This window comes from Phaseolus vulgaris, chromosome 2, assembly GCF_051622355.1.
Source record: "Phaseolus vulgaris cultivar YP4 chromosome 2, ASM5162235v1, whole genome shotgun sequence".
In the NCBI taxonomy this organism is placed as follows: Eukaryota; Viridiplantae; Streptophyta; class Magnoliopsida; order Fabales; family Fabaceae; genus Phaseolus; species Phaseolus vulgaris.
The window spans coordinates 3,002,954-3,023,761 of NC_143499.1; the positions used below are offsets into that span (position 1 = coordinate 3,002,954).

The following is a 20,808-nucleotide window of genomic DNA, read 5'->3' on the forward strand; positions in this document are numbered from 1 at the left end:
TTCACAGTGACGGTTACTAAGATTTTGGATGTTTAGCACCACCTTTTCAAAGTGCTCCATAAATATTTTCAATGATTCTCCTTTTTCTTGCTTTATATTTACCAAAGCAATTGATGTCAAGTGATGCGGTCGGCTTGTAGCAAACTGAGTTCCAAACTTCTCTACTAAAGAATCAGAGAAATCAATAGACAATGGTGTCAACCGAGTAAACCATCTTAAGATTGATCCTTTCAAGGTTGTTGAAAATACTCGGCACATAATGACATCATTCCGCGTATACATACTTATCTGCGTTGTGTAAATTGTTATATGTTCATTGGGATCCGAACTTCCATCATTTTTATCTATGGTTAAATTCCTCCAGGTTTCAGGTAATGTGGTCTCTATAATGGCTTCAGAGAAAGGATGTCTCCTTACAGGTGTTTCAGCAAATGTACCGAAGCCTCTGGTAATCTTCTCCTCGTATCCTCAAAGTTGTCTTCATTGTGTACCTTCTGGTGGACGTGTGTTCTTGGTTGAACAGTTTCAAACAATGTGTTTAAAACCGTCTATTCATTCAACTTCCTCTTCCGCATTCTCCGCTCTTAACATACTTCTTCATTACTCTTCTTTAGTGTTTCGAACTCTCTTTGCAACTGCATGAGACATTTTGATTATCTCCCTACTCCCCAGACTACTCTCCTCTTCTTCTCATTTTTCCTCACTTCTTCGATTATCTTATTTCTCGGCCCCACAGTGGGCGCCAAAATGTTCTTGCAAGGGTTTAGAAACAAACTTCTTTCTTCTGAACCTATTGACTTCTCGTTCTTCTATCTCGGTTTGGGCTTTCTACTTACTATTCCTTTGATTTGGTTTGGGTTTGGATGTGATTTGTGGGCTCCTACTCATTAGACTAGGTCAATTGGATCTCTCGGCCTTCGGTCTTGGTATCTGCTCACGGGTGGATGTGTGTCCCTACAAGAAGCTTTGATGATAAAGCCAAAATTGATTTTAGTTTATTATCATATAAAATTCACTCTACTTACCTTTTAAGTTTATCACCGGTTTATAGTACTCCTTTATTGGGCTTAAAACCCATTTAGGCTCTTTCTCTTTTTACCTATTATTTATTAAATGTAGTACCTTTGTTTGGTTTGGACCAATATAATGGATTTTGTTATAGTGTTTTGCTATTTAATTGTTTATTCATTTCTTATTTGATTTTTAGTCTTGTGGTTAGCTTTTATATCAACCTCTCGACTTTAATCTTTTGACCTTTTGATCTTTCGACCATTCGACCTAGTCAGTAAAAAGCAAATCATAAAAAATAATAAATATAAAAGAATAAGATTTGTGAAGAAAAAGAGATTTTTTTTTTATTTGGTACAGTTCGAACAGACTGCCGGAACGGGAAGAGAAGAAACATCACTTTTAGAAAATTAAAAAATGACAATTTGATAGAGAAAAATAAAGGATAAATAAAAGAATTAGAATTATTAATCTAAAAAGATATAAAATATATAAAATATAAACATTATCCCCATGGGATACAAAATGAGCACTCTTTGCAATTATTTAATTTTTTGTGGAAAGTGTGATTTCTCCAATTTATGGAGCTCACGACTCAATCAAACCATTTGTGTGGGACCCCCACCCCCACGTGCTCTCCTCCGCTATTGTAGACCTGGTCGTCTTGGAAACAGCACAGAGAAAAAGTGCATGTCATGTGATTTAATTTCATTTAATTTATATTATATGATATAACATTTTCAAATTTAAGCTATTTATCACAAAAAAAAAAACGAACTTAGCAAATATCTTTCATTGCCTGGAAAAGAAAATTCCACTTTTATTTATCTCTAAAATGCGTGCAACTAAAATATTCTCCTTATTCACGCATTTTCATTTTATTTATCATTTTTCCATCTTTAATGATTTAATATTTCAGATAGAGAATGTTAATTTTTTAATAATATTCTAAGACACTCGTAAATATGTAATTATAACTGTATAGTGTGTAATCAATAAGAATATGTGAGCTAGATCAAAGTATTGTATTACGAAAATTAATATAACTACTAGTTGTCTAGTTAAAATATACTATATATTAATTTAAATAATAAATAAATTGAGACAAGGATCTAGCATATAATTCAACAGACCAGAGGGCACGTGCCCGTGGTTCCCACACGGTTCCCGTTGGTCCCTTCCTAACGCACGTGTGCAAAGTCTTTCTCCCTACCTTATTTTATTGCTTTTACTTTTATTATTGTACCATCCGTAGCCTTCGCATTTATTTAGTTTGGCTGTCTTTATTAGATCAAAATATTAAATAAAATGTTTTATTCAAAACCAACCAGAAGTTAAATTGATAATGTTAAATATCATATTTTCAATAAAAATATTTTTCATTCTTCACCCAATCTTCATTTATCACTCCTAAATCAAACGCTTTTCATGAACATTACGTGTTTCTTGAATTGCAAGTTTTGCATTTAGTCAAGATTTGGAAAATAAACAAATATAACGGGAGAAGTTGAAGAAGAGTAGGAACTAGTTGCAATTTATAATAATGTTTTCATTCTATCCTTCTTGTATTTATGTTTAACTAATAAAAACAGAATAACTAATTATTTGTTTTATCAAAATTATATTATTTTTAATTTTTAAGCAAAATTATATTTTAGTCCTAGACAATCTTATGAAGTCAATACCAATTGGGTTGGGTTGGCTAAACACTATGTTTAATGAGTGAGTTTAATTATTGTGTCTATTTTATAATCTCTATTTAAAAATATTATTGTATTGGTAATTTAAGTGCGACATGAAACCTAATAATTGCTTAATAATTGTTTGTGTGGTGTAGGTTATCGTTAATAACTAAACCAGATTAAATTTTGTATTATTTATTTTCTACAATTGATTCGTGATTATATGTATTACTTCCGATGCGTTTTTCCATTAAAGAGGAGATGGAAAAAGGAAAAGCACGAGTATTTGTGAAGGGTTTTATTTGAAGAGGGACCAGAGAGAGAAAACAAGATTTTTTTTTTAACGAAGAAGAAGAAAAGGGAAAGAAAGACCTGATTGTCTGGTTTAGAAGATCTGTCATTGGTTGGTTGAATTTGATGGAAAGAAAAATAGGAGAGAGAGAAAGCATTTAAAATGGTGATTTTGACATTTTTTAATGGAGACGATATAAAAGAAGAGAATAGTAAGAAAAATGAATTTGGTGAGTAGTTGATTATTCTCAGTCAAAGTTAAGATTGATTTATGAAGAAGGAAGCATGAAAGTTAGTCAAAGTTAATTTGGTTTTTGTGTATTAGTAATTGGAGGGATTAAAGTTTGAAGAACTCTGAGAATTGACTTGAGGTTGAGGAAGAGGGCAGAAGAGTGAAAGTGAGTCAGAAATCATAAGGGCATCTAATCTCATGTGTACTGTACCATGAAAAGAATGGATTGGCGCGCGCCGAGCCGTGGGATTCCTCTGTTACGCCCCATGCACACCACTCGACACGTCAAAGGTGGTCCCCCCAACGATTTCAGTTTTTTCCAGTCCCACCCACGCTGTGACTTTCTTTATTATGGGTTTCTGTGTCGCACGTGTGGAGCCGACTCAACCCTCCTTCGATGGGTCCCACACTCCCGTTTCCTGGTTTGTCCGTATCTGTGCTCCTTCCAACTAAACATCACGTCACGTCAGACCAATCCCCAATTACCGGAGAACGGGGCATGTTCCCAATCATCGCCTTCTTCTTAATCTTAATCTTAATGCATGTGTGCCTATACCACATCCCTATAATTACATACTAATCAAGATTAATTCATCTAACACCTTTTTCTCAACATCATCAACTACCATAATCAAATTTCAATTTATTTATTCATTCAAAATAAACCAGTTTTACTATTAATTAATTGTTGGCAGCTCACGGTTGGAAGAATTATATCCATCCAACAGGATGCATGAACCTTTGCCACGGGTAGGACCACCATCCACACACACTATGAACTGGTATGCAATAATTGGGAGGTGTTTACGTGTTTCATTTCACGTGTGAACATTTTATATTTATTCTGAATTCAAATTTATGCTCATTCCGTTTGGTCATAAATATATTTTGATCATCGAGTATTATCTAAAGCATATAAAAATGTCTACGATCGTGCACTCCGTCTGGGTTTTCCGATATTAATTGAAACCAAAACCAATAGACAACGATAGAGATAGAGATAGAGATAGAAATGCGTATATCTATTTATGGGTCCCATTCCGATGTGCATGTATATCTCCGAAGAAAAATTTATTTGCATGTGGGCTGCGATGTTGTTACTTTGACCCGTTACTCTACACTACTTGTAATTGTTACCAAATCAACGTGACAAAAGCAGAAGAAACAATGTTTACATGATACCCAGAGTTGCAAATCACAAGAAATCTCTGTCAGTTTTGTGTGTAAATTTCGATTCCTTCCATCAGTATATATTTTTTAACTGACAGTGCTGTCTGGAACATATTCTCTCACATAGGTTGAATATTTATATTTTATTGTGCCTGTGGTGTGTGGCTGTGTTTTTGTGGCAGAGCTAGACCTAGGGTGTAGGGCACCTCACCATTAGGTGTAGGGGGGGCCCTCTGTATTTGGTATGAGTCATGTGGGGAAGTCCTCGCCGCAGAATTGGACTGTGGTATCCGTGATTGAGCTACAGGGCTGCACTGTAAGGATGCTAATTGTTAACAAACAGGTCATGTGCCTTCCATGAAGGGAAGGTGCGTTAGGTCACCCATGTATCTTATATTTCCTATTTCAACAAGCTTCTTTCCCCACGCCTTCTGCTCACACTATTTTCGAACATGCCACTTAAATCAATTTCCTATTAATTATATTTTACTTTAAATATCCTCACTTATTATTAATCAACCTATTTTCCTGAATTTCCTTGGATTCACTATTCCACTACCCTCATCATTACAAACAACTACTGTTACCCTTTTTTTTATATTGCCCAGTCCTATGGGCTCCACGCGTTCCGATTAATTGTTTAAGCATTGTTTTACTGCATTCAAACCTTAACACTTTGTTTGTTTTCAAGCAAATTTAAGAGACCAAGAAACACGACATAATTACTAGAGGTTGAATTCCTTCAACACGTTGATTATAATTCACTTCTTTCACTCGTGTCTATGAAACAATATTACGAGAAAAGAAAAACTCATTTAAGTGATATTTATATACCTGAAAAAAATTGATTTTCGGATATCGACCCTGATTTGTAACATTTGGCTTGTATTGCTTGTGATTCTTTTGAAACATGTCTCGTTAGTTTTGAGTGGAAATTTGTTTTTTAAACATATAAAAACTAATACAAATTCACAATTAAATAAAAAAGATAAATAAAATTATGTTTGTTCAAAATAGATGTACTTTATATCATGTAGATTTGTAATGTTAATAATTGGTCAATAGAAAAATGAACTGAAAATGCACAGTGATGTTAATTTCTTCAAGTTCTTCAAAGTACAAAAAATAATAATAATAATAATAATAACAATAATAAATAATGTTCAGAAAGTTTTTAAAGTTGCAAGTCAAGTGGTAACAGATGTTCAGGTTTGTTTATGTTGAAAGATGAACAAATTATTCTTATTTTCATATTTTTATATTATCTTAAAAATGAGAGTTTTAATAAAAAGATTAAGATATAAAGTTAAAGAATAATTCAATCAAACATACTTTAAAATTAGAAAGTGCTGGTTAACACTCAACATTCTTTCATTCATTTGAAATATATTTATTTGCCAAGCACAAATTCAAGAACCATAAGTGATTTTTATTGCAAATTTTAAAATAATGGTGATTTTTTTTTTCTTTTATGCAGTGTGTAAAATATTTACTTATTTTAAATGTTATTTTGTTGGCAAAATTAATCAAGAGGTAGTTTACATATTCATGTATAAGATGACATCAAATTAGTGATGGTGAAACAACATATTTAGTCTATTAGTTTATCTAACTCATTTTTGTATAAAACTTATTAATTTATCTAACTTATTTAATCTAGATTACAAGTGAAATGAGACACAAATCATTATATTATTTTTATTTTTTATTTAATATTATATGTATATAATATTAATATTATTTTATAAAAAATAAAATTTAATAACTTTTATTTTCATATTATGTTATTTAAAATATACAAATATATAATAAGATTTTTAAATAGCAAACTCTTCTAATTTCTATTGAAACCATAGAATATTATAATTTCAATTAATGATTGTAATATTTAGTATCTTAATATATATAAAAAAGAACAATTTTCTATTCATTTCACCAAAAACATTATCTAATCAACTAGATGGAATATATAAAATATTAACTTGATTAAGCATGATTTGAGAAAATATATATATTAAAAAATATTATTTTTTTAAAATGCTTAATATTTATACTCAAAATTTGTTAGTTAAATATTATTTATTGAATAAAATGTTTGCAAAGTTTTACATTTAATTTTATATATATAAAAAATGCATATCTAATTAATAAATATAATTTAATTAGTTAATTTTAATTATTATTGATAGAAATTTAAAATGTAATCTAAAAATGTCCATAAATTTAATTTAATTGGTTCAAGTGATTGTGAAACCTAATTCTCTATTTAAATATATTCCATCGAGAATGGATTATGTTATTAATGACTTAATTATATCTTTAATCACAAATTAAAAGTGTAAAACAAAATTGTCCTTAACACATTTACAATTGGTTGTACTCTTATATAAATTGTATATTTGTTTTTACAAAAAACAAGGAGGTAGTATTATGAATTTCATATATTATTTTATTGTCTTAACTAAATTATGATAAAAGTTTTTAAGAAGTTGTGCCAAGATGATTTGATAAAATAATATTAGTATATTGTGTCATTATGTTTAGATCAAGCATAGAAATTAAGCACTCCATTTTCCAAGAATATTTATGTTTGATATGTTTTTTTTTTCAAGATCAAGATCTAAATAAAAAGTTTTTCACTTAAGAGGAACAATTTCCTACATAGTAGGAGCTCTACCAACCATAATTAGGTCTTTCTCTTGTCATGATAATTTTATTTTCCATAGTAGATTATTGTCTAGAAAAACACAAAATTTATTTTCATGTAATTAATCAAAATTATAAAATTGGCAAAAAATCACTTTTTAGGGTTTCACCAATAAGTTGAACATTTTGGTTTGCATATCTGATCCATCATTTGAGCTGATTTAGCTAACTACACAAAGTTAACCTCATGATTATCAACAAATATAAACATTTTTTTAAACCCTAAATCAGAATCATAAAATTGGAGAAAAAACCCGTTTTGAAAGTTTCACCAACAAATTGAACATTTTAATTTGCATATCTGATCCACCATTTGAACTGATTTAGCTAATTACCTTAAATTAACCTCATATGATTATAAGCAAATATAAACATGACCAAAATTGTGTCATGTTGATACAACTTCATAAAAATCATAAAGATCGTCAACTTGAGAACGCTCAAATCTATAATATTTTTAAAAACAGTTTTAATAAAAAGAAAAAAAAAGTCTCATGGTAGTAAAAAAAAACCTGAAAATGCTTATTATAAACAATTCAAAATTATCCCAATCAACTATTTTAACCATCTTCTTAATCATTAAACAAAAATATAAAAAATTCGAATAAATTTAATGTGTTTATTATCTAGAGGTTCTTTTAATTAAATACTAAAATCAGGATTTAGTTTTTTTTTACAGTTAATTAATACATTAAACTATATAAAAAAATGTATTGGTTCTTAGTAAAGTATTATCTAGGGAACTCAACAGTTTATACATGACTATACTTAACGGTGTAATAGTTAGATAAAATAAAAATGCAGAGTTTGTTTTTTTTAATATATATTGAGAATATTTTAAGAGCAATTTTATCACTACCAGTATGGCAATACTGTTTACCTTTGATCCACTTGGGTGGGGTCGGTGTCTCTTCCGTTCTCCTCTGCATTCTAATTAGAAGAATATATATGTGGTAATGAAAAGGAAAAGGAAAAGCAAAAAGAAAAAGAAAATAAAGAATTAGTGAAGTGAAAACTACGGCAGTGTGAAAAGGGAGGGAGAGAGAAGGAAAAAGAGGAAGAGAAGAATCTAAAAGGGAAGCAACCTTTCCATTTCTCCTTCTTCATCTGCAGTAGCACCAAGAAACTTGAAAGAACCTGGCCTAGCTTCTGTTCCGGTGACATAGGCACAGTCATAGACACAGATTCTGTACTTGCTGTGACCGGCAGAGGGAAGCGGAGCGGGCTTTTGCTGGCCGGAACGATGACCGGAGGTGGATCGACGGGGAGGATGCCGACGTGGAAGGAGAGGGAGAACAACAAGCGGAGAGAGAGAAGACGGAGAGCGATTGCTGCTAAGATCTACACCGGCCTTCGAGCTCAGGGGAACTACAAGCTTCCCAAGCACTGCGACAACAACGAGGTCCTGAAGGCTCTGTGCGCAGAGGCTGGTTGGATCGTGGAAGAAGATGGCACCACCTATAGAAAGGTAAAACTCAATAGTCTTTGGTCTCATCAGATCACAGGCTCAGATCTGCGCTCACTCTTTCTCAACGATAACGGATAATTAGTTATAACCATTTATGTTGACACAGGGATGCAAGAGACCCACGGGAAGTGAGATTGGAGGCACTCCACCCAACATAAGCGCGTGTTCTTCGATTCAGCCAAGTCCACAATCCTCCTCATTCCCGAGTCCTGCGCCTTCCTACCACGCTAGTCCAACCTCTTCCTCCTTCCCCAGCCCCACGCGCATTGACGCAAACCCCTCTTCCTTTCTCATCCCATTCATCCGCAACATAACTTCAATCCCCGCCAACCTTCCCCCTCTCAGGATATCCAACAGCGCCCCTGTCACCCCACCTCTTTCCTCTCCCCGAACCTCTAAGCGCAAGGCCAACTTCGATTCCCTCTCCCACGCCTCCTTCCGCCACCCTCTTTTCGCCACTTCCGCTCCCTCCAGTCCCTCGCGCCGCCACCACTTCGCCACTTCCACCATCCCTGAGTGCGACGAGTCCGATGCTTCCACCGTCGACTCTGCCTCCGGCCGTTGGGTTAGTTTTCAGGTTCAGACCGCCGCAGGTCCTCCTTCCCCCACCTTCAACCTCATTAAACCCGCTATGCACCAGATCCCTGCCCAGGACGCCGTACAGTGGGGTTCGGTTGCGGAGATAGGAATAGGAGTGTCCGATTTTGACTTCGAGAATGGCAGAGTGAAGCCTTGGGAGGGTGAGAGAATACACGAGGTGGGAATGGATGATTTGGAGCTTACTCTGGGCTTAGGAAAAGCTTGATTTATTCCTTACAACCACCTGTTAGGACCACAGATGCAATTGCAATCCCTTCCATCTGCTATCTCCTCGCCAATTGATTGGTTGTTATGCTTATATTTCTATATTTTCTTTTTCATTATGTGTACAGTGCCTCTTATATACCAGTGGTTAGGTGTTCTGTGACATCAAGGAATTTGACTTCATTGTAATGTCTTGTTAATTGTTCAAAGGTTGTATTTGAAGCAATCTTCTCCAAGTGTTTTCTTCAGACTTTAATCTTCACTTACTAAGACTTGGGAAAACTAGGTGATATTCCTAATTTTATTCTCTTATTCATTTTGTTAATGCTCCTTTCTTGTACATTGCTCACTCTTCAAACTTGATGTGCTAAGATTCGGATGTATGGGAGATATCAAGTGATAAGAGGTGATATACTGAAATGCTTTAATCTTGATTATTTATTTATATGGTAATCTGGATAGTTTTTTTGGAAAATTCTTTTATTTATACTATAAGCATGTTTAGTTTACTGCATCTTTTAGTTTATTTGCCTAATTGAGGTTTCTTTGATCCTCTATCTTTTCTGTATCCTGTGTTTAAACTGGTGAGTTTTGTTGAAACAATGTTGTTATTCATTTAATGTTAAGTATGCAACACTTGTTAACAGAAGTGAACTATATTTAACATGATGTTTCCTTCTCATGGAAGCAAATCTGATATGCAAGTGATGATCTATGTCAATATTTACAGAGAAGTGACTTTGCTAGATGGCTAAATGAAAAGTTGGTTTTGAGATAGACAAATATCCTCTCCTTTTTTGATGGAAGATAAGAAAAATGATCTATTTTCTTTTTCATTCATAGTTTCCTGTACTCGCCTCCGACAGGGAATTTTGTATCCAAACAAAAAAAGTTGTACCATAAATTGGGGAGGGGAGCCATATCATCTCCTACTCTGTATAAGGTGCGACCATTTTTCTTTTGATTGAAGGGGTTGTCATGGCATGATTCAGAATTTTGAATTTTATATCCGGTTGCATTTGTGTTAAGTTATTTTTAGGACAAATTATGTTCATTTGTCAATAAGACTAATTTCTTTCAATATAAACTTTTGGACAAAGAAGGAAAAACACAAGTATCACGAATATAGTGTGTACTTTAATAACCAATTATAAGTTCAGCGCAATCTATATTTTCTATTTTCTGACCTTGATCTGTCATTTTTAATAAGAAACAAAATTAACCCAACTTCTTCAAACAGAGGAGCTAATCTAAGTGATTATTACATAAGATGTTTGAAGGTCAGCTTCCTTGTCAACCTTCTTATTATGAAACACTGAAGAACAATGATGGTGAAAGTCCTTTGTAAAAGTAAAATGGGCATTGAAACATGTTATGCTGATTGCAAATTATGTTTGTGATTCATCAATGGGTGTAAACTAGGGTTCAGGATTACCACCCTCCCGAGGGTTTTATGATGGATAAATATGTTATCACCATAACTTTTTATTATTTATATTTATTTTTGACAATATCATGTTTCAACCTTTCTGCCTTCATCTTCTTGATGAAGTGATTCAACAACATCGGTGGAGTTTTTTTTCTTGCAATTCAACTTCAAACTATTTGAAAAGAATACTAGCAATGATTGAACCAAATCCTGTAGAATGGATTTGGTTGTGTGGATGAATTTGTTAATAGTAGGTTATTTTACATTCTTCTTATTGCAAGAATGATTACAATAATCCAAATCCTTCAGGGCATTCTTGTTCTCTGTTGTCATGCTTCAACTTCGAAGTTGATGGTAAATGACAAATTTGAATTTGACCTGTTAAAAAGTAGTGATCTTTAATTTCACACATGCATTTGATAAAACAAATGAACAAGAGGGAAAATAAAAACAAATTGGATGCTTTTCTGGTGAGGAGAAAAAAATTAAGAGAACATAAAAAACGAAGAAAAAATAAGTAAAAGAAAGGAAAACGATTCAACTGTCACAGTATTTTATTTTAAAAAAATACTGAGAGGTTATGCTTCAGAATCTTCAGAGGGTGATTAGGGATGATGTGGCTCATGGATACTCAGATGTAGATCACGCTCTTAAAAATTTATACTCCCATTTTACAACACATTTTATTATTTTTATATTTAATTCATATTTTAATTAAATAACTTAATTTCGTATATTATTACTATTTATAGTTGTCATAGGAATGTTAAGTAACAACAGTGTTGTGAAAACATCATTATTCTTAAGGAATTCAGTTAAATTTGCGTTGCAGGAGATTAAATTCAATTTGACTTTCTTCATAGGTAAAATGCTAACTTAACTGGGTAGGTTGTCCTTTTTACAAACTAGCCCTTCTATTCATTTTATGGCTGTTTTGTTGTCATCTTTTGTAGGAGTTTTAGCATAGTAATTTAGTCACTCTAGACTGTAGTTATACCTTGATTTATATATATATATATAGAAAATAATGAGTTCAATTTTGATCATGAAGAAGAAGATTATTTATCGAATAATTATGAATATTGAAAAATAAAACCAAAGTAAATTATCCTATTATAAAAAATGATTTTATATAATTATAGATAGTCTCATCTTTTTTTAATAATATAATTATATTAAATTTTATATACTGTTGTAACTAAATATCATAATAACAGTATGTTAAAAGATGGTTGAACATATTAAACTGTATATTTAAGTGGTTATTAGTTCATATTATAACCTTTTTATAATATACTTAATTATATTTTTAGTATGTTGAATATAATAAAGTACACGAGCTCCTTATATTTATTTTAATTTAAATTTTTTTATTAAGATTAAAGAGCTTTTAAAAACTTTTAAAAATGATTATTAAAATATAATTTCAAATTATAATTGAGTTTGAAACAATTTAGCGCAATATTTGGTGAGATACACCTTAATGTTGTTAATATTCAAGTTTAAAGCAATTTAATGTGATCTTAATTATTTTTATATTGATGTATTTGATGGTAACATTTTTGTTTAAGGGATAACATGATGTGCTATCAATTGTTAAGTGATCATTTATAAAACAATATTCTTAATTAGTGGTTTATGTGGATTCATTTTTCAATAGTTGTTTTCTAGTTTTCATGGACTCAAGGCTGATGTGATTGTTGAATTAACATTTTGTTTTTTAAAATATTGTCTTGAAATGTTCTGTTAACTAGTAGTTTTCAGAGATTCAAAAAATGATAACATTTTGAATTAACAACATTTTGTTTCTCAAAAGTTGTCTTGAGATGTCATTATTTTAAAGTGTATATGAAAATGTGGAACAACCTTACAAGTTTTTACACATTGTTTCATTCAAAATGTTTATATTAATACATATAATTATGGTTAGTTCTCTTTCACCTTTATTTGCATTTGCATTATAGGATTTGCATTTTTTCTCTATGATGATTACTCAATAAATGATAATGAATGGTAAATCCATTGGTGAAAATAGTTAAAATTAGTTTTGCTCTAATGAAAGTAACAATATTGCTCAAAAGGCTATTATCATTTCCAATGTTTTGGTTACCATGGTCTTTTTTAATATTTTGTTAATGTAGTGAATATCAACTGCCATCACACTAATGGATGGATTCGTTATAGTAATAATAAATTGGATTAATTTCCAATTTACATATTTACTTTATTTCCTTGTATTTGGAGCTAATTTGATCTTTCCTTATGATTTTGGTCATAATATTCCCTATATATACATATTTTTTTTTCTAATTCTAGTTTAATTAGATTTTACATTTTCAATGCTTCAAAATAGATATGTAATTTTTTGGATTTGGAATTATTTACTAGTTTCTATAACTTTTTGAAGTTGAGACAAATTTACTAAATTTTTTTAAAAGAATCCGTGCAAATTTAATTTTCTTTATTTTAACTTAGATTTTTGTAATTGGATTTATAGACCTAATTAGAGTCCACATTTTGGCTCATGTTTATTTTATATTATAGACCACATGTATAATCTAAATGTGTTCTAAATTGACATTTCTTTAGTTTTAAGTTTTAGAATTTGTTTCTTCATCTCTTTTTCTCTAATTTTCTCTTGAATTTAGAATTATCTCTTCCTCTTCTTCTGCCATTTGTGTTTTCTATTCTTCATTCATAAAAAACTATTTCTTCAGGATCAATTCATGAAATCAAGATCAAACATTTTGAATTACATTTTTGCATTGTTCGTTTAACCCCTCGAGTTTCTTCTTCTTTTTTGTAATTTTAGATTTTCAGTTCACTGTAATAATTTGCTTTTCTTATTTTAGAAGTTAAATTAAGAATCAGTTGAATATTTATTTGATAACTATGTACAAATTGTATTGAATGATATTTTGATTCAATTATCATTACTTGTTTAATTGAGTAATTGGATTAGTTAATTATTCAAGCTTGGATCTAAATCTTTAGAGTACTTTGATAAGAGGAATTGTTTAGTTCTTGAATCTGTAAATTGACTTTCTTTATTTTCTTCTATTATTGTTTTTACAATATGTAGCATTTTTTTTTTATGTTTTTCAATCTCTATACCCCCAAAATTTATTTGTATGAGAAGAATGTTAAATATTGAGAATGATCGATACATGTCCTTTGAGAATCAACCTAGGTTGTATTTTGTATTATAAATTTTAGAGAAAACTTGGAATATTTGATTTGAAATCAACATTGAAAATCAAGATTCTTGCTAAAAAGAGCTCATTTAGAAATGCGAAATCATCTAAAAAAAACAAAGAAGCAAATTATTAGTGTAGGTAGCTTTAGAAGGGAGGTTCATTAGAGTATGGATTCTCTTAAATAAGAACTAGACTAGACCATCTAGCAGACAAGCAATCAAAACAACATAATTGATTTTATGCTTCTTCACCAAACTCATAGGCTACGTTGAGTTCTTCGTTAAATAAACTTCCTAAGTGGTTCCACTAGTCAAATTAACGATTGCATAAGTACAAAAATGACTCCTAGTTACAACGAGTACACAAAGCACTCCTGGATATAACGGGTCCCAAATCACTCGAGATTAATATCTCACAGAAAGAAACAAGTTATGGATATCTCAAAGCTACCAAACTATATATGTTTGATGAAACAATAGGCCTTGAAGAGATGTTGATGTTGCCTTAAGCCTTGAAGAGAAGTGGATGCTACCATGAGCCTTAAAGAGAAGACTTGGTGCCTCATAAAGTGTCTAGATAGTTAAGGTAGATTAGACTAGTGTTTGTTGTCTTGATTTATCTCTTATCTCAAGCCTATGTTGACGAGTCAAAGCACAAAGTCTTTTAAAAAGGATTTAAATTGTTTTTTAAACTCTCACAAATTTTTTCAATCTCTTAAGAGCTTTTTCAACCAGTTAAAATTTATGGTTTACACATTCTACAACTTTTTCAATTGGTTATTTTGAAGAAATAATTGATTGAAAGTTTTTTTTATATATAAAGTTGTTTGAAGTTTGTTTTATTTCTAAAATTCTATTTTGTTTCCAAAGTTAGTTTTGTTTCCACATTCAGTTTTCAATTTCTCAAAAATATGTTTTGATTCTACTTAGTGTATTTTAGAGTTTTCAATCTGTTATTTAAACTTTCACTATGTTGTTCTCTTAACAGATTTAAAATTGTTTTACAAAATCATTTCAGTTTTGAATTATATAAAAGGAAGGCTAGTTTTCTAAGTTAATCATCACCTGAATGCACATATTATTACTGTTTTCAAAAGCTTGAGAAGTTCTTTGAGGAAATTTGATTTTTGGAAGGTTCTTTTGAAACTTTTGGGAAGTTGTTTGTGTTGTCATTTTCACCATTAGCTTGTGGTCAAGAGTTTCATAAAGGTGTTGGAGTTTGGAGGTCTTGGTTGTGTCTCCCAAGTTTGAAATAAGGTGTATTCGTTTCATACTTCTTTGATGTTGTAAAGTTGTGTTAGTTTGCTTCTAAGATAAGGTTTCTTGAAGCATAAGTTTGGTTGGAATAGTATTTTTCAGTGCGTGTTTGTAGTTCTTGTAGGGTTCAAGAGTTGTTCTTGAGCAATCTTTTGTATAAAATTCTTAGATTCTTTTGATATAGTGAAAATCATCTTAGTGTTAGATGTGACTGGATGTAGCTCAATTTTGAGTGAATCGGTATAAATCTTTGTGTGCTTTTTTGCTTTCAAATTCATTGCTTTGAATTCTAACAAATTCATTACTTTGAAATTCTAGAAAATCTATAAAATTGGTATAAAAGGTAATTTGTTGTTTCAAAGATCAATCAATTATTTTTTGTTGAAGTATTTGTCTTTTTAGTTTTCTAATAATACAATTCCTAAAAACTATTAATTGTGCTTAAAGAATTAAGTAACTACAAAGTGTTTTGAATCTTTCTTGTCATATTAAAATCAAGCTTTTAATAGGTCATCAAGTATTAGAACATATTAAAATCTTCTATTTCAAATATGAATTTAAAATTGTTACGGTGTAAGTGAATGAGCTGTTTAGAATAGTAAATATGAAGTTAAAAATATAATTAGTTGTTCTTCACTACAATCAATTGTTTTTCTGAAATTCCCTCTGTTAGAAAAATTTAAATATGTTATTCCATAAAGCAATCAACTATTTTTCTATCAGGATTGCTTAAAAAGTTTTTTGTGAAAATCATCCTAAGTACAATTCACCCCTCTCTTTAACTTAGACTCCCGAGAGAGAATAATTTAAGCTCCATAGGATTACTTCATAATGTGATTAATTAGAATGGTTTCTTTCACCCATAGAGAAGACTTAGCAAAATATGATCACTAGAAGATAGGAAGAATTTGTAGATCGTAGATGTGTTCTTCATCTTCGTCTTGACTAAGATATGATCTTCGCTTGATCTCACTTATCTGCATAGAATTTTACTCATCACTTTGACTAGAAGCTTGAAATGAAAAGTCTTTTGAATGCTTATTTTTGCACTTTTTACTTTAACTAATCCAAAATAATTCTAACAAAATTGAATATCTAACATTTAATGACTATTAAATCATAGTGTTCAAATATTTTGTAATGACTATTAAATCATAGTGTTCAAATATTTTGTAATGACTATTAAATCATAGTGTTCAAATATTTTGTTTTTGTAACCATATAACTTGTTGATAGTTTTCCATGTAAATGTTTTCCAAACTTAGACATTTTAAACGTCAAAGATATAGCTTCAAATATGTTAAAAAACAATTGTCTTTATGTTTAGAAAACTTTTATTGTTAGATATGAACATACGGGGAACGATAGACTATTTGTCATGAAGTTTATGTATTTTTATCAATGAAAATTCAACCTTAAAATCATGAGTATCCCTTAACGGTGCTTGTATGATGACATCTTCTTTGTCTATATCTCTTCTTTTAAATATTTCAAATGCATATTCTTTAAAATAAAGTATACAAAATTTAATATTGAAAAAAAAAACTTCTTTTTCTATGCTTATCATACTTCTCAATTCCAACAATACTAAGAAAAAAGAAAGAACTTTTAGAAATGTAGATTTAGTTTCTGAGGGTATTAAATTGAGCTTTCAAATATTTTAAAATATTTTTGCAAATGAGTGAATGATTAATTTTAAATCAATGAATAACTTAAAAAAAAAATAGAATGTAGCAATTCAGACATGACTTATAAAAGATAAAAAGAAAATGAATTATTACCAATCAACCTCATAATCTTATTTTGATTCAATTAATCCGCCAATCTTCAAGTTTTATAACAACTTCTTGAGAACATACAACACAATAAACAATATTAAACTTTATAATACTTCTTACACTACTTCTGAGATGTTATCGCAATTAACCATCCTGACAAATCCTAGTCAAGATCAATACAACATAATTTAGAAAAAAACCACATAGATAAATTTCAACTCATAATATGTTCAACACAAGAAATAAAGTGTGATGTAACATGATCAATGCATGTTATTTATGTAATTGTTTTTTAATCTAAGAAAAATGACTTTTACAACAATATTTGTTAGTATGCAGGAAAAACTGAAATAAAAAAAAAACAAAGAGAAAATAATTGAAGAGTGATAATAAAAATATATAATCAGACACAAACTAATTTTCTTATAATAAAGATTTTTGCTTTGTTTGGATTAAAGAGTGAATTTGAGGGAATGAAATTGAGATTATTTGGAGAGAAGATATGAGGTTGTTCAAACTAAGGTAAACAAAGTGGGAAGTGAAGGAAACTAAATGGAAAGTTTGTGAATGATGTGATAAATGTGATGGATGTGATTGAAATTTTAATTTTTTGAATTGATAAAATAATAAAATTTAAAATTTGCCCTTGTGTTTAAAGATAATTTGAAAAAATATATGATTTATTTATTTGTGCATTTGAGTTGTTTATAATTAAAACATTATTTCATAAACAATGTCAAAATGTGTGTTAATATTGAGGTTCATAACCTCGTTGCACCATGAAGTTCAATGTGTTTATTCAACAAAGTTGTACAAAAACTCTTATTGGAGTCACCAATTACGTAAACATGGGTTACCATTTAATATCAACATGGACCCATAATCGATTATCAACCAAGCATAGTCGGTTATACTCTAAAAAACACACATATAATCGATTATGACACAAAGATAATCAATTATCCTTTAAAAAATAGAGCATGCTCATTCAATTAAGTGTACAAAAATCCTTACTCAGGGTCACTACTAACGTAAACACAAGACACCATTTAATATCTACATGGACCCACAATCGATTAAGATTAAGGCACATGGGTAACCGATTACCCTTTTAAAAGAAGACATAATGGATTATGACAAATAGATAATCGATTATGCTTTGAAAAATAACGCTAGTCGATTATGACATGAATATAATCGATTATCATATGAAAAATAAGCCATCGATTATGTAAAACATAAAATTGATTACCCGTGTAAGAATAAACCATAATCAATAATTGATGACTTTGTTAAGAAGGGATAATCAATTATCAATTCAAAAATAAAATATAATCGATTAGGCTTACAGTTGATAATCGATTATGATGCTCTTTTATCACTTACTATTCCAAATCTTTATGCACCTTCCTCCATTATATTTGTCGGGATTCCAGATCTTTATTCACCTTACTCCATTATATTTATTATGTAAAGTAAAAAGTAAATTGCATACACACTCAAAGTGAGACTATTTTTTATTTATACACATCCATACATCTATATGTAACTTTTTTTCAACATTATGTGTATGTTAGTTAGGCAAGGATGAGAGCACATCCTCACTTTTTCTTACTCTCATTTAAGTGCACATCAACTAATACAAAAATGGTTTATCTATGCTCTTCTTTCATGTCTATAATATATCGTGGAATCAAACAAAAGTTTAAGAAAGAAAATGATATAATATTAAAAAAATAAACAATCCAAATAAAAAAAAAGTGAGATAACACAAAATTCAATTGTTAGTATATTTTATATTTATATATATATATATATATATATAAATAGTGTGTCTATGTGCAAATAAAGAATCAGTGAAGTGAAAACTACAGGAGTGGGAAAGGGGTGGGAGAGAGAAGGGAAGAGAGGAAAAGAAGAAACTAAAAGGGAAGCAACCTTTCCATTTCCCCTTCTTCATCTGCAGTAGCACCAAGAAACTTGAACTAACCTGGCCTAGCTTCTGTTCCGGTGAATTAGGCACAGCCATAAACACAGATTCTGTACTTGTTGTGACGTGCAGAGGGAAGCGAAACGGACTTTTGCTGGCCGGAACGATGACCGGAGGTGGATCGACGGGGAGGATGCCGACGTGGAAGGAGAGAGAGAATAACAAGCGGAGAGAGAGAAGACGGAGAGCGATTGCTGCTAAGATCTACACCGGCCTTCGAGCTCAGGGGAACTTCAAGCTTCCCAAGCACTGCGACAACAACGAGGTCCTGAAGGCTCTGTGCGCAGAGGCTGGTTGGATCGTGGAAGAAGATGGCACCACCTATAGAAAGGTAAAACTCAATAATCTCTGGTCTCATCAGATCACAGGCTCAGATCTGCGCTCACTCTTTCTCCACGATAACGGATAATTAGTTATAACCATTTATGTTGACACAGGGATGCAAGAGACCCACGGGAAGTGAGATTGGAGGCACTCCACCCAACATAAGCGCGTGTTCTTCGATTCAGCCAAGTCCACAATCCTCCTCATTCCCGAGTCCTGCGCCTTCCTACCACGCTAGTCCAACCTCTTCCTCCTTCCCCAGCCCCACGCGCATTGACGCAAACCCCTCTTCCTTTCTCATCCCATTCATCCGCAACATAACTTCAATCCCCGCCAACCTTCCCCCTCTCAGGATATCCAACAGCGCCCCTGTCACCCCACCTCTTTCCTCTCCCCGAACCTCTAAGCGCAAGGCCAACTTCGATTCCCTCTCCCACGCCTCCTTCCGTCACCCTCTTTTCGCCACTTCCGCCCCCTCCAGTCCCTCGCGCCGCCACCACTTCGCCACTTCCACCATCCCTGAGTGTGACGAGTCCGACGCTTCTACCGTCGACTCTGCCTCCGGCCGTTGGGTTAGTTTTCAGGTTCAGACCGCCGCCGGTCCTCCCTCCCCCACCTTCAACCTCATTAAACCCGCTATGCACCAGATCCCTGCCCAGGACGCCGTACAGTGGGGTTCGGTTGCGGAGATAGGAATAGGAGTGTCCGATTTTGACTTCGAGAATGGCAGAGTGAAGCCTTGGGAGGGTGAGAGAATACACGAGGTGGGAATGGATGATTTGGAGCTTACTTTGGGCTTCGGAAAAGCTTGATTTATTCCTTACAACCACCTGATAGGACCACAGATGCAATTGCAATCCCTCCCATCTGCTATCTCCTCGGCAATTGATTGGTTGTTATGCCTATATTTCTATATTTTCTCTTTCATTATGTGTACAGTGCCTCTTATACACCAGTGGTTAGGTGTTCTATGACATCCAGGAAGTTGACTTCATTGTAATGCCTTGTTAATTGTTCAAAGGTTGCATTTGAAGCAATCTTCAAGTGTTTTCTTCAGACTTTATTCTTCACTTACTAAGACTCGGGAAAACTAGGTGATATTCTTAATTTTGTCCTCTTATTCATTTGGTAATGATTATTGGTCACGGTTCTATTTAGATTCTTCGAACTGTGCTTAGATTAGAAAGCTTACTATGCATAATATATAAACTTGATGTGCTCAGATTGAACTATTTATGATTATATAATGATTTGTCCATTATTTGGGAGTCTGTTTCCATTTATCTATAGCGTCCTATTTAATTGATTGAGCTGTCCTTGATCTTGTTGTTCTTCATGTATAGATTGGTTCCTTTTTGTTTCAATGTTAGTAATTTTTTTGCGAAGTATGCGGCACCTATTAACAGAATACTTAGTCTTAATAAGCTTTTGTATGTTTCGTTCTTGTGGGGAAACTCACTAGTCTAACTTGTA

At 31.8% G+C, this 20,808-nt stretch overlaps 2 protein-coding genes across 2 annotated transcripts; both read left to right on the plus strand.

Annotated features, from left to right (window-relative positions):
• Positions 1 to 7,952: 7,952 nt before the first annotated feature.
• On the plus strand, positions 7,953 to 9,686 carry LOC137810190 (protein BZR1 homolog 1). The gene is made up of 2 exons (XM_068611341.2): positions 7,953 to 8,557; positions 8,664 to 9,686. The coding sequence occupies exons 1-2, from the start codon at positions 8,333 to 8,335 to the stop codon at positions 9,360 to 9,362; spliced, it is 924 nt and encodes a 307-aa protein (XP_068467442.2). The 5' UTR covers positions 7,953 to 8,332; the 3' UTR covers positions 9,363 to 9,686.
• Positions 9,687 to 18,837: 9,151 nt separating this feature from the next.
• LOC137810191 (protein BZR1 homolog 1) lies at positions 18,838 to 20,492 on the plus strand. The gene is made up of 2 exons (XM_068611342.1): positions 18,838 to 19,342; positions 19,449 to 20,492. Exons 1-2 carry the CDS (start codon positions 19,118 to 19,120, stop codon positions 20,145 to 20,147), a joined length of 924 nt encoding a protein of 307 aa, XP_068467443.1. The 5' UTR covers positions 18,838 to 19,117; the 3' UTR covers positions 20,148 to 20,492.
• Positions 20,493 to 20,808: the final 316 nt, after the last annotated feature.

Bases quoted from the DNA above. Each gene is read 5' to 3' on its own strand.
- LOC137810191 (XM_068611342.1), top strand. From the start codon at position 19,118: ATGACCGGAGGTGGATCGACGGGGAGGATGCCGACGTGGAAGGAGAGA. The intron at 19,343-19,448 runs GTAAAACTCAAT...ATGTTGACACAG, and splicing joins ATGGCACCACCTATAGAAAG to GGATGCAAGAGACCCACGGG.
- LOC137810190 (XM_068611341.2), top strand. From the start codon at position 8,333: ATGACCGGAGGTGGATCGACGGGGAGGATGCCGACGTGGAAGGAGAGG. The intron at 8,558-8,663 runs GTAAAACTCAAT...ATGTTGACACAG, and splicing joins ATGGCACCACCTATAGAAAG to GGATGCAAGAGACCCACGGG.